The sequence below is a fragment of the Heteronotia binoei genome, chromosome 5 (assembly GCF_032191835.1).
Source record: "Heteronotia binoei isolate CCM8104 ecotype False Entrance Well chromosome 5, APGP_CSIRO_Hbin_v1, whole genome shotgun sequence".
Lineage (NCBI taxonomy): Eukaryota > Metazoa > Chordata > Lepidosauria > Squamata > Gekkonidae > Heteronotia > Heteronotia binoei.
This window is the reverse complement of record NC_083227.1, coordinates 9,053,317-9,067,650: the sequence shown is the minus strand read 5'-3', so window position 1 is coordinate 9,067,650 and position 14,334 is coordinate 9,053,317. Positions and strand designations below refer to the sequence as shown.

The 14,334-nt window shown below is 52.0% G+C and overlaps 1 protein-coding gene across 1 annotated transcript; it reads left to right on the top strand.

Annotated features, from left to right (window-relative positions):
• Positions 1-5,259: 5,259 nt before the first annotated feature.
• Positions 5,260-7,643, top strand: LOC132571657 (gastrula zinc finger protein XlCGF17.1-like). The gene is made up of 2 exons (XM_060238451.1): positions 5,260-6,301; positions 7,567-7,643. The coding sequence occupies exons 1-2, from the start codon at positions 5,260-5,262 to the stop codon at positions 7,641-7,643; spliced, it is 1,119 nt and encodes a 372-aa protein (XP_060094434.1).
• The last annotated feature ends 6,691 nt before the right edge of the window (positions 7,644-14,334 follow it).

Genomic DNA, 14,334 nt, shown 5'->3' with positions numbered 1-14,334 from the left:
TCGCCTCCCCACCTGCCCTGGCGGCGGTGGCACACTGTGATTGCAGGGGTGGGGGAGGCAACAGCGGGAAAGAAAGGGAAGGAGGGGGTGAGCGCCGTGGGCCCGGGGGGGGGGTTTGAAGTGCTTTGGGGGGTGCCTGCCTGGGGCGTGACGTGCCCTTGGCTGCCATTGGCTGTGGCGGTTTTCCCCCCACAGCTGTTTGGCGGGGGGAGCGGCCTGGGAGGACTCCATCACCCCTTCCCCAGCCTTAAAATGGAGAAAATGGTGGTGGGGGAGAGGTGACAAGGCTGCACAGGGGTGGGGAGGAGAGAGGAGGAAAATGAAAGGAGGAGGAAGCGGTGAGGCTGCACGGGGGGGGGGGCAGAAAGGGAGGAGGAAAATGGGGGAGGAAAGCAGGAGGGAGGAGGCGCCGGGGGGGAGAGGCAGAATTGGGTCCCCCCACCCTGCCTGCTCTGGGCCGTGGTCGGCAGGCTGGCCCCGGAGCCGGTCCCTGGGGCCAAAAAGGTTGGGGACCACTGCTCAAGAACAAGTTATGTCAGACTAACCTGATCTCTTTTGGAGAAAGTGACTACCTTGCTGGATCAGGGGAATGCTGTAGACGTCTTTTATCTTGATTTCAGTAGGGCTTTTGATAAGGTTCCACATACTATCCTTGTTGACAAGTTGGTAAAATGTGGTTTGGATTCTATTACTCTTAGGTAGATCTGTAAGTGGTTGACAGATCGCACCCAAAGAGTGCTTGTGAATGGTTCCTCATCTTCTTGGAGAGGAGTGACAAGTGGAGTTCCTCAAAGACCTGTCCTCGGACCTGTTTTGTTCAACGTCTTTATAAATTATTTGGATGAAGAAGTAGGGGGAATGCTTATTAAATTTGCATTGTTATAAGGATTGTAAGTGCTTGTACGTAGTATGGATACTTTTGTAAATTTCTTGAGACTCAACTGCCTTGCAGACTCCATTTTGTTTACTGTCACCAGCTGAGCAAGGCATAAGCGGCCAGATACATTGCTTGAATCTGGACGCTCCGTCCTGGGACTGGTAGTCTGATAATTCTGAAGGACAGTCTTTGGACTATTGGCCTACATCTGCTGAAGCCCTCTAAGGTCTTGAGGATTTTTTGGGTCCATCTTGTTTTTGGATTGTAAATAGACCGAGGACTATGTTTCCATCTGAGCACATTTGTGAACCCTTTGTAAATCTCCTTAATATAGTGTGACTGTGTTTATAAGTATGTACATCTGAGTAGGTTTGAATACATTTATGATGATCTATTGTTAGGTTGATTCTTCTTTCAGGATGAGCTGAGAAACGGAGCCAGGAGAAAACTGTGATAGTTCTCTGGATGAATTTGTTGTATATTCCCTGCTTCTTTTTATTTTGGGGTGGTGTGGGGTGGAGGTGGTGTGGGGTGGAGTGGTGTGTGTATACATATTTTCTTTTTAGCACACTCCTGTCTGTCTCACTCCATCCCCTCAGGGAGAAGTCTCTCTTCATAGCCCAGTGAATAAAGGCATGTTTTCAAAGACAAGGGTGACCCAAGAGAAGAGGAAAGATATGGAAGAGCAGGACCCAGAAAGACCTGGAACTGGCAAAAGAGCAAGGAAAAGCCCCAATCCCATCCAACCTGGAAGTGGTGTGGAATTCTGGGAAAGGGTTGGGCCAGAGATCTTGGCTAAGGACACCATGATTTCAGATGAGCATTGTCAACGCTTCCGGCAGTTCCGCTACCATGAGGCCGATGGGCCCCGAGAGGTTTGCAGCCAGCTCCACAGACTTTGCAGCCACTGGCTGAAGCCAGAGAGGCACACCAAGAAGCAGATCCTGGACCTGGTGATCCTGGAGCAGTTCCTGACTCTCCTGCCCCAGGAAATGCAGTGCTGGGTCAGAGGATGTGAGCCGGAGACCAGTTCCCAGGCGGTGGCCCTGGCCGAAGGTTTCCTCCTGAGTCAGGCAGAGGAGAAGAGGCAGGCAGAACAGGTGAGGGGATTCCCTCCAGATATGTCCAATTCAAACAATATTTGGCCTTATCCTAAAATTTCCCTGCCAGATAATTGCCTAGAGCCTCTTCTACTACTACAGAATTTCGATCCCTGCTGGTACCTCACCAGATCTGCTGATAGAAGGGTGGAGAGTCTGGGAGTGGGGCAGGATCCCTTCCTTGGTCTCTTTTTCATTCCATCTCTTACCCCTCTCCCTGGCTGCTGTTTCAGATGCGGGGATCATCTTTGGAGATGGAAGCTGCAATCCCTGAGGCAGAAGGAGCTTGCTTGGAGCAAGGGCAGAGGGTGCAGGCGGTGGAGCATGCCCAAGATGCCCTCTCCTGTGGTAAGGACTCATTGTGCCTGGATGCGATTGGGGCAGCCTGTGAATGTGATGGGTAGTGAGTTCAGGTCAGGGTGGAAAGATACATATTTCTACAGACAACACAAAGTTAATTGGTGGCACTCAGTGTCCACACACTGTGATGTCTCTAAGAGATTAAATGAACTCCTGGAGGAAAATTCATTGCATAAATTTAAAAATTCATATCTAGATAGATAGATAGATAATTTTATTTGTATCCCGCCCTCTCCGCCGGAGCAGGCTCAGGGCGGCTAACAACATCATTCAGTTATACAGAAAAACAAAGTTACATTTAACATTAAAATTCTGATAAGTTTAAAAATTAATTAAGTAATTAAGTAATAAAAGTGCTAATGCTATTTGTTCTTTTATGATGGCGGTAATCATTAGCAATTACTTTCTTCGTCAGCGAAAGCCAGTCGGAAGAGGAAGGTCTTGCAGGCCCTGCGGAACTGTTCAAGGTCCCGCAGGGCCCGCATTTCCTCTGGAAGTTGGTTCCATAGGTTCGGGGCTACAGAGGAGAAGGCCCAGTTACGGGTGCATTGCAGCTTCACCTCTCTTGGTCCGGGGGTGGTCAACAAGTTTTTTCCAGCTGACCTCAGTACTCTCTGGGGTTCATATGGGGAAAGACGGTCCCTAAGGAAGACAGGTCCTCGACCATATAGGGCTTTAAAGGTAATAACCAGCACTTTGTAACGAACCCGGTATATAACTGGCAGCCAGTGCAGCTCGCGCAGTCCGGGCTGTATGTGCTCCCATTTAGGGAGCCCCAGCAACAGTCTGGCCGCTGCGTTCTCTCCTTCCTTCCTTCAGTAAAAGTTCTCAAATTCCCTGGCAGGCAAACCTCGAAAGGGACCCTCCAGCTTCTGGGGGAGCAGAGCTCTGAAAACCAGTCCCTGGGGGCCAATAATCATAGGGGAATCTGTCTTCAATGCTTGTGCCTGAAGGATCATACGGTGGGCTGCTGTGGGCGGCAGGGTGTGGAGCAGGGATGGCAGGCTATGGCCCAGCGCTTGCAGGTGCTTTGGGGAGGATCTTGGGGTGGGTCTTGGAACAGATGTGATGTCATGTTGAAGTTGCATCTGGCTGAAAACCTGGCTGTGAAGTTAGCAGGCCCAGAGACGCTCTGAAAACTCATTCATATTACCCTTAAGTCCCTCAAATTGCTCCTATCAAATCTGCTCCAATTTGACAGTGAAGTTTCACGCTATTGCATTTCCACCCTGCATTTCCCTCCCTGTAGAGCAAACATAAGTCTCACAGGAATATGGAATACATTGTCAGCATTTATAATCCCTGAGGCTCATAGGTCCCTGGTGCTTCTCTTTTGCCTCTCCCGGAAAAGTTTTAAAAATGTGTTGAGTGTACATAGGGAAAGGTTTCACGACTCTGGGAAGGAACAAACAAGCAAACACCCTTTCTTCCTCCCTCCCTTGTCTCGGGAACAGGCAGTGAAGAGACGCTGTTGAGCCTTCGTCTTTTCAGAGGTGTGGAGATGGCTGCTGCACCTCCAATCCAGGTAGGAGAAATGAGCAGGGGGGGGGGGCACAGCCTGGGTCCCTTCTCCTTTCTCAGGGGAGTTTTTGCTTCTTCAGTTTCTACAAGGGGTCCATGAGAAAGATCCTTTGAATGCTGTTGCGTTTACCCATCCCAAGCCTTATTTTCTGTACCTTCCCAGACGACTCCCTTCCAGGGTGAGATCTCTGAAGAGGAGGGAATCTTCTTTTTCTTCCAGGGTCCCTTTTCTTTGGAGGAGGTGTCCGTCTCTTTCACGGAGGCAGAATGGGCCCTGGTGGATCCGGGACAAAGAGCTCTGTACAGGGAAGTCATGCTGGAGAACTATGGGAACGTGGCCTCTCTGGGTAAGGATCTTTCCTAGGTGCCAAAGGTGCAACTTGCTGCCATTGTGAGAAGAAGAAGATTTATATCCCACCCTCCACTCCGAATCTCAGAGTGTCAGAGCAGCTTACAATCTCCTTTACCTTTCCCTCCCCCACAACAGACACCCTGTGAGGTGGGTGGGGCTGGAGAGGGCTCTCACAGCAGCTGCCCTTTCAAGGACAACCTCTGCCAAAGCTATGGATGACCCAAGGCCATTCCAGCAGGTGCAAGTGGAGGAGTGGGGAATCAAACCTGGTTCTCCACACACTTAAACAGTTTTGAGCACCATATTTTAAGAAGGATAGAAACAAGCTGGATCGTGTTCATAGGAGGGCGACGAAGATGGTGAGGGGTCTGGAGACCAAGTCCTATGAGGAAAGGTTGAGGGAGCTGGGCATATTTAGCCTGGAGAGGAGACGGCTGAGAGGTGATATGATCACCATCTTCAAGTACTAGAAGGGCTGTCATATGGAGGATGGTAAGGAATTGTTTTCTGTGGCCCAGAAGGTAGGACCAGAACCAATGGGTTGAAATTAAATCAAAAGAGTTTCCGGCTCAACATTAGGAAGAATTTCCTGACAGAACGATTCCTCAGTGGAACAGGCTTCCTCGGGAGTTGGTGGGCTCTCCTTCCTTGGAGGTTTTTAAACAGAGGCTGGATGGCCATCTGACAGCAATGAAGATTCTGTGAATTTAGGGGGAGGTATTTGTGAGTTTGCTGCATTGTGCAGGGGGTTGGATTTGATGACCCTAGAGATCCCTTCCAACTCTATGTTTCTATGATTCTTGGGGAAAGGTGGAGGGGTGGTAAAGATCAGTCCAGCTGGATGAAGCCAGAGGGCCACCAATCCTTTCTTCCTGCAGTCACATAGATGTCTTTGGATCTTACCAGCCTTCCCAAGTGCTAACAGTTTCTCTCTCTTTATTCCAGCAGAGGATGATCAGAGGAATGTGGAGGGTGAGAAACTTCATCAGGAAATGCCAGACAGAGTTGAAAATGAACATTTGAATGAAAATGTCAGGAATCAAAGCAGAATGAAGAGAAAGAAAGGTGGTTGTATGATTGAGAAGCATGATGGAAGTAAGCGGAATATATATTTTCCAAAGAACAGGAAAATGAAAGCAAGTAAATCCGTTCAGTGCAGAAAGTATTTCAGAAATAGATCTCAGCTTCTTGTGCACCAAAGAATAAGGAGAGAGGTGAAACCTGAACACTCTGAGACCAGGCATGAATTCAGTCTCAGTGGAAATCTTCAATGGGATCAGAAAACCCACACAGGGGAGAAACCTTTTGAATGCTCAGAGTGTGGAAAGAGATTCAGTCAGAGGAGGAATCTTCAAAATCATCAGAGAACCCACACGGGTGAAAAACCTTTTGAATGCTCAGAGTGTGGAAAGAGATTCAGTGAGAGAGGTACTCTTCAACGTCATCAGAGGACCCACTCAGGAGAAAAACGTTTTGAATGCGTGGAGTGTGGAAAGAGATTCAGTCTGAATCAGAATCTTAGATTGCATCGTAGAACCCACACAGGGGAAAAACCTTTTGAATGCTCAGAGTGTGGAAAGAAATTCAGTTTCAGTGGCGGTCTTCAATGTCATCAGAAAACACACACAGGGGAGAAACCTTTTGAATGCTCAGAGTGTGGAAAGAGATTCAGTGGGAGAGGTACTCTTCAACGTCATCAGAGAACCCACACAGGAGAAAAACGTTTTGAATGCTTGGAGTGTGGAAAGAGATTTAGTATGAACCAGAGTCTTAGATTGCATCGTAGAACCCACACAGGGGAAAAACCTTTTGAATGCTCAGAGTGTGGAAAGAAATTCAGTCAGAGTGGCGGTCTTCAAAAGCATCAGAGAACCCACACAGGGGAGAAACCTTTTGAATGCTTAGAGTGTGGGAAGAGATTCAGTATGAATGGCAGTCTTCAACGTCATCAGAGAACCCACACAGGGGAGAAACCTTTTGAATGCTCAGAGTGTGGAAAGAGATTAAGTACGAGCAGCACTCTTCAATATCATCAGCGAACCCACACAGCGAAGAAACCTTTTGAATGCTTAGAGTGTGGAAAGAGATTCAGTATGAACAGCAGTCTCCAAGAGCATAAGAGAACCCACCCAGAGGAGAAGCCTTTTGAATGCCCAGAGTGTGGAAAAAGATTCAGGACGAGTGGCAGTCTTCAATATCATCAGAGAACCCACACAGGGGAGTACCCTTTTGAATGGTGAGGGGTCTGGAGACCAAGTCCTATGAAGAAGAAAGGTTGAAGGAGCTGGGGATGTTTAGTCTGGAGAGGAGGCATCTGAGAGGTGATATGATCGCCATCTTCAAGTACTTGAAGGGCTGTCATATAGAGGAGTGTGTGGAATTGTTTTCTGTGACCCCAGAAGGTAGGACCAGAACCAATGGGTTGAAATTAAATCAAAAGAGTTTCTGGCTCAACATTAGGAAGAACTTCCTGACCGTTAGAGTGGTTCCTCAGGAAGTGGTGGGCTCTCCTTCCTTGGAGGTTTTTAAACAGAGGCTAGATGGCCATCTGACAGCAATGCAGATCCTGTGAATTTAGGGGGAGGTATTTGCGAGTTTCCTGCATTGTGCAGGGGTTTGGACTAGATGACCCTGGAGGTCCCTTCCAACTCTATAATTCTATGAATGCCAAGAGTGTGGAAAGAGATTCAGTTGCAGTGGCTGTCTTCAGTATCATCAAATTCAGTCAGTGGCCATCTTCAAAAGCATCAGAGAACCCACACAGGTGGGAAGCCTTTTGAATGTTCAGAGTGTGGAAAGAGGTTCAATCAGGGTGACACGCTTCAACGTCATCTGAGAATCCATACAGAGGAGAAACCATATTATTGCTCGGAGTGTGGAAAGAGATTCAGTCTGACTGGCAGTCTTCAAAAGCATCAGAGAACCCACACAGGGGAGAAGCCTTTTGAATGCTCAGAGTGTGGAAAGAGATTCAGTCGGAGTGGCAGTCTTCAAAAGCATCAGAGAACCCACACGGGGAGAAGCCTTTTGATTGTGCAGGAATTGGAATGAGGTTCAAGTCGTAGTGGTTATAACTCCATTGAAGAAAACACACTGCGGAGAAACCTTTTGAATGCTTGGAGAGTGGAAAGAGGTGCAGTCATAGTGGCTATCTTCGTCTCCATCAAAGAACCCACACATGGGAGGAACCTTTTTGATTGCTCAGAGAATGGAACGAGATTTAAGTCATAGTGGTTACCTTAAAGTCCATTGAAGAATGCATACTGGGGAGAAACCTTTTGAATGCTCAGAGTGTGGAAAGAGATTCCTTGTGAGCTCCTGTCTTCAACAGCCTCCGATAACTCTTGAATGCTCAGCATGTGGGAAGAGATTTGGTCACAGTGGCAGTCTTCAGAAGCATCAGAGCACATACACAGGGGAGAACCTTTTTTGAATTTTCACTGTTTGGGTTTATCCCTTCAGTCGTCCGAAGAAAAGCTTTTTTGACGCAAGTTTTCATGAAACCTCAAGAACATCCCACAGAGAAGAAAACAAGGGCAGGCCATGGGCTCTTCAGGTCAAGGAATCTGCTGTTTTCTTTTGGAATCAGAGTCTGCTCAAGGGAGGAATCTCATCAATGCTTTTTATGTGGAAAGAGCCTGAGGTACAAATCAGACTTTCATGTCCCTCAGAGAATCCATTAAAAGGTGAAACTTTCTTATAGCTGGTTCTGATGAAGTTCTTCCAAGGGCCTGTTGTTGGAGGTTCAGAAAAGCTGAGAACATAGTTAATCAAGAAGGGTGCTTTAATGCTTGCCCTCCTCTGTGAAACTTGCTACTTCAGGTTATCTGCCAGCTTGTCTGACATTTTCAAAACTGACAAAAACAGTTCCTTGTCCAAATCCTGTGAAAAAACAGACTAGTTAAGGGGAGCAGACATCTACAGCCTGTCCGCTACTGGCAAAAATATAGTGTGACCAGCTGGCATGCTTAATTCACAAACATTTTTATCAGATAAACTGTTCTGAAGATGCATTTCTGAACCTTTATTGCTCCCCAGTCCAGCCTGCCTTGAGGTTTTTCGGGTCTCCCCAGAGTCTCTTGATTAGGAGAAGGCCGGCATAAAAACTCACTGAATTCCTGTCTTAACTCACTGAAAATATTGAGAAACTGTGCAATTACAATAAAAAAGGCCAAAATTATGCTGGGAATTATTAGGAAGGAAATTGAAAACATATCAACCAGTATAATAATGCCCCTGTGTAAATCGATGGTGTGGCCTTCTTTGGAGTACTGTGTACAATTCTGATCACCATACCTCAAAAAAGATATTATAGCATTGGGAAAAGTTCAGAAAAGGGCAACTAGAATGATTCAAGGGTTTGAACACTTTTCCTATGAAGAAAGGTTAAAGCACCTGGGGCTCTTTAGCTTGGAGAAATGCCGACTGAGGGTGACATGATGGAGGTTTACAAGAATATGCATGGGATAGAGAAGGTGGTAGAGACAGAAGAACTTTTCTCCCTTTCTCACAATACAAAAACTTGTGGGCATTCCATGAAACTGCTGAGCAGTTTCACTCAAAGAGTGATTTAAACATAGAATTCACTGCCACAGGAGGTGGTGGCAGCTACAAGCATAGACAGCTTCCAGAGGGGATTGGATAAACATATGGAGCAGAGGTCCATCAGTGGCTATTAGCCACAGCGTATTGTTGGAACACTCTGTCTGGGGCAGTGACTGGATGGGCCATTGGCCTGATCCAACGTGGCTTTTCTTATGTCTGGGGCAGTGATGGTCTGTATCCTTGGTGTTTGGGGTGGGGGGCAACTGGGAGGGCTTCTAGTGTCCTGGCTCCACGGATGGTCCTCCTGATGGCACCTGGGTTTTTTGGCCACTGTGTGACACAGAGTGTTGGACTGGGTGGGCCATTGGCCTGATCCAACATGGCTTCTCTTATGTCTTCTCCAAGCCACACAAATCTGCAGGCTTTTAAGTGCCTCCAGAGAGGTATCAGTGATTTTTCAATAAGATTTTAAAAAAAAAATGCCTTCAGAGTTCACTTGCTGTAGAGCCATGCAGCTTCACTTTAACTGTGACTATCTAATGGCTCCAAAATATCCCACATTTTTCCAGCAATTCAGATTGCTGAATCAGCTGCCTAGGTGGGGCCACCACTAACCAGACCGCCTGTGGTACGGTGAGTGTGGCCAGTGGTGGGGTCACTGCCGCCACTGCCGATCAGCTGGTTGATGCCCACGTGGGAGGATACTGAAACCAAGCACAAACTGTGAAATAATTAACGGAAAAAAATTTCAGAACACAACTTGATAATCTAATTACAAAATTTTTAAAGACAAAAACTTATGAACTAAATAACAATAGCTTAAAGATATACAACACAAGAAGTGAAATATCAAAAATCCAGCCTAATTACAATAAAGTGACAATTAACAATTCTATAAAAATTACATTAATTCATTTATTCAGGTCCTTTTAATAACGTCAATTTCCAGCTCCTTAAAAACGACGATTCATCCGTTCCAATTAAAGCGCTGGTGCTCCAGATATAATTCTGCAGGAAAAGTGTCTATGTTTTCAGCATACTTTTTCAGTCATGCCAAATTTCTTGGCTTCCAGTATTCATACAGGAACTTTTGGAGTGTGAAGCTGAAGTGGGTATGAAGTAAGCCTCTTGCGGGAACGCACCTTTTACTTCTGTTTCAGGGAAAAACCATTCCTCAGGCATATCCCACTGTATGTGTCTTATCATTTATCACTTGCGCGCAGCACTCAAGCACGGAAAAAGTGAGAGGAGTGGCTGGCGGAAGAGGGAGACAGGAGGCCACGCTGGATTCCAGGGCTGCGGAAGGAACCTGGAAGCCCCAAGAATGCAGCAAACTCCGCCTCTCTGCTTACTGGGATGAGAGTATCCCAGAGCAAGGGAGGGCTGAGAGGTTTGGCTCTGGTTGCTACCAAGGCCCTGGGAAGCACAAAGGGGAGGAAGGAAGCCTGTCCCGCTCTGTAGAACAGGGGTGGCCAACGGTAGCTCTCCAGATGTTTTTTGCCTACAACTCCCGTCAGCCCCAGCTAGCTCACACTAACTCAGCTTAGAGGGAACACCAGTTACAGCATACTTATAAAATTATGTATGGTATGGTATGGAAGAAGAAGAAGATATTGGATTTATATCCCGCCCTCCACTCCGAAGAGTCTCAGAGCGGCTTACCATCTCCTTTCCCTTCCTCCCCCATAACAGACACCCTGTGAGGTGGGTGGGGCTGAGAGGACTCTCACAGCAGCTGCCCTTTCAAAGACAACCTCTGCCAGAGCTATGGCTGACCCAAGGCCATGCCAGCAGGTGCAAGTGGAGGAGTGGGGAATCAAACCTGGTTCTCCCAGATAAGAGTCCGCACACTTAAGCACTACACCAAACTGGCTCTCTTCCCTGAAAACCTCCTCTTTTCATTCTTCCTTGTCTCCTTTCTACCTTACAGCCAACCTATGCTTATCTGCTCCTCTCTCTTCAGGTTTCCCTCTCCTCCACCCCAAATATCTTCTAGCTAGGAAAGCTATGGGCTTCTTTTCTTCTAAATGATGGCAGAAAATTTTCTTTCACGCAACTCTAGGTATCGCCTAATTAAACTGGTGGATTTTCTTTACACAGCACATAATTAACTTCTGGAACTCTCTGCCGCTTGATGGCATGATTGCCCCCAGCGTTGAGTCCAGAGTTATAGCTCTTCCAATGAAGAGGATACCTGTCTGCTAGGGAGAAAGGGTTTGAGGTGGGAACTTCTGACACAGCCAGAGTCAGTCTCTCAGAGATCTAGTGTGCATATTCTAAAAGCCTAAACCATCTTCTAAAAGTCTTGTTTTAAGGAGTGCTATCCAGCTGAGCGAAACACTGATTGTATATGAAGTAACTGCTTGCCAAAAGAAAGGTGTTCTTGTGCGTTTTAACTTTGATTTTTGTATCTGCTCACAGAATCGATATTACAATCCTGTTATTATTTCCTCCCTTCCCAGTTTATCTGTTATATAATAAATCTTATTCTATTTTTAATATAAAAACGCTACCAGCGCCATCGTTTGTTTCTGACAAGAAAGATTCTGGTTCACCTGTGGTACTGGGCAAGGTGTAACAGGATTAAGAACATAAGAGAAGCCATGTTGGCAGGAGTTGGAGTCCAGTTCACCCCCCTTTGCTGGTATGCATTTGGGCACCGCTGGGGTTGCTCTTCTTGCAGAGCCTGGGCTGGAGACCTAGGGAGGAAGGGAAGGAGGGGGGCTGGGAAAGGCAGGAGGCGCATGTGTGTATGTGTGGGGGGGCTCCATGGGATTTCTGCGTTGATTGGGGCAGGATTACCAACCTCCAGGGATGGCCTGGAGACCTGCTCTAACAACAGTGCATCTCCTGAGACCACAGAGATCAGCCCCCCCTGTAGGAGAGGGCGACTTCAGAGGGGGGGGGGGACTCTGTGACATTAATATTCCTATGTACCCATCCCTTCCCCAATCCCCACCTCCCCCCAAATATCCAGGTGTTTCCTAACCTGGAGTTGGCAACACCAGCGGAAGAGGAGGTCTTCAGAAGGGTCCTCAGGAAAATGGGGGGGGGGGGTGTAGATAATAGTTGAGGTTTGCCAACTGCCTGGAGGAAGGTCTGAGTTCGAACTTGACTCTCCTAGGGCCAAGCTTTCCCTCTCGGAAGGGTCTACCTTGCAGGGTGGGTGGGTGGTAGGGTGGCCAGACCGTCCCGGTTGCCCGGGACTTTCCCGTTTTTGCCACCCGTTTCCCGCCTCCCGCCCTGGCTATACCGGGACCATTAAAACGTCCCGGTTTAGCCAGGTGGCCACGCGCGCGGGCGGGGAAGGCGGGGAGTAAGGGAGCCGGTGTCCCTGCGCATGCGCACGGGGGGGTGGCGGGCTCTGCGCATGCGTAGGGCCTGCCACACCGTCGTGAGCACGTGCAGGGACGCTGGCTCCCTTACTCCCCGCCAGCAGCACTGCATGAGCCACCGCTGCGCGCCTCCCGCCCGCCCGCCGGAAGGGAGGCCATCCACTAAAGAAGGTAAGCCTTCCTTCCTCCCTTCTCCCTCGCCCAGGACGCTGCCCGCCCCGCCCCGCTCACCTGCTCGGAGGCCTGGGCTTCCCAGCCGCGCCGCCATCTTCCTGAGCTCATCGGGGCCCGCGGCTTCCTAGCCGCGGGCTCCGATGAGCCCCCCCCCATTCACGGCTTTTCCTCCTCCCCGCCCGCCCGCCGCCATCTTCCTGAGCTCATCGGGGCCCGCGGCTTCCCAGCCGCGGGCTCCGATGACCTCCCCCGCCCCGATCCACCGCTTTCCCCCCTCCCCGCCCGGCCCCGCCATCTTCCTGAGCTCATCGGGGCCCGCGGCTTCCCAGCCGCGGGCTCCGATGACCTCCCCCGCCCCGATCCACCGCTTTCCCCCCTCCCCGCCCGGCCCCGCCATCTTCCTGAGCTCATCGGGGCCCGCGGCTTCCCAGCCGCGGGCTCCGATGACCTCCCCCGCCCCGATCCACCGCTTTCCCCCCTCCCCGCCCGGCCCCGCCATCTTCCTGAGCTCATCGGGGCCCGCGGCTTCCCAGCCGCGGGCTCCGATGACCTCCCCCGCCCCGATCCACCGCTTTCCCCCCTCCCCGCCCGGCCCCGCCATCTTCCTGAGCTCATCGGGGCCCGCGGCTTCCCAGCCGCGGGCTCCGATGACCTCCCCCGCCCCGATCCACCGCTTTCCCCCCTCCCCGCCCGGCCCCGCCATCTTCCTGAGCTCATCGGGGCCCGCGGCTTCCCAGCCGCGGGCTCCGATGACCTCCCCCGCCCCGATCCACCGCTTTCCCCCCTCCCCGCCCGGCCCCGCCATCTTCCTGAGCTCATCGGGGCCCGCGGCTTCCCAGCCGCGGGCTCCGATGACCTCCCCCGCCCCGATCCACCGCTTTCCCCCCTCCCCGCCCGGCCCCGCCATCTTCCTGAGCTCATCGGGGCCCGCGGCTTCCCAGCCGCGGGCTCCGATGACCTCCCCCGCCCCGATCCACCGCTTTCCCCCCTCCCCGCCCGGCCCCGCCATCTTCCTGAGCTCATCGGGGCCCGCGGCTTCCCAGCCGCGGGCTCCGATGACCTCCCCCGCCCCGATCCACCGCTTTCCCCCCTCCCCGCCCGGCCCCGCCATCTTCCTGAGCTCATCGGGGCCCGCGGCTTCCCAGCCGCGGGCTCCGATGACCTCCCCCGCCCCGATCCACCGCTTTCCCCCCTCCCCGCCCGGCCCCGCCATCTTCCTGAGCTCATCGGGGCCCGCGGCTTCCCAGCCGCGGGCTCCGATGACCTCCCCCGCCCCGATCCACCGCTTTCCCCCCTCCCCGCCCGGCCCCGCCATCTTCCTGAGCTCATCGGGGCCCGCGGCTTCCCAGCCGCGGGCTCCGATGACCTCCCCCGCCCCGATCCACCGCTTTCCCCCCTCCCCGCCCGGCCCCGCCATCTTCCTCAGCTCATCGGGGCCCGCGGCTTCCCAGCCGCGGGCTCCGATGACCTCCCCCGCCCCGATCCACCGCTTTCCCCCCTCCCCGCCCGGCCCCGCCATCTTCCTGAGCTCATCGGGGCCCGCGGCTTCCCAGCCGCGGGCTCCGATGACCTCCCCCGCCCCGATCCACCGCTTTCCCCCCCTCCCCGCCCGGCCCCGCCATCTTCCTGAGCTCATCGGGGCCCGCGGCTTCCCAGCCGCGGGCTCCGATGACCTCCCCCGCCCCGATCCACCGCTTTCCCCCCTCCCCGCCCGGCCCCGCCATCTTCCTGAGCTCATCGGGGCCCGCGGCTTCCCAGCCGCGGGCTCCGATGACCTCCCCCGCCCCGATCCACCGCTTTCCCCCCTCCCCGCCCGGCCCCGCCATCTTCCTGAGCTCATCGGGGCCCGCGGCTTCCCAGCCGCGGGCTCCGATGACCTCCCCCGCCCCGATCCACCGCTTTCCCCCCTCCCCGCCCGGCCCCGTCACCTTCCTCAGCTCATCGGGGCCCGCGGCTTCCCAGCCGCGGGCTCCGATGAGCCCCCCCCCCATCCACGGCTTTTCCCCCTCCCCGCCCGGCCCCGTCACCTTCCTCAGCTCATCGGGGCCCGCGGCTTCCCAGCCGCGGGCT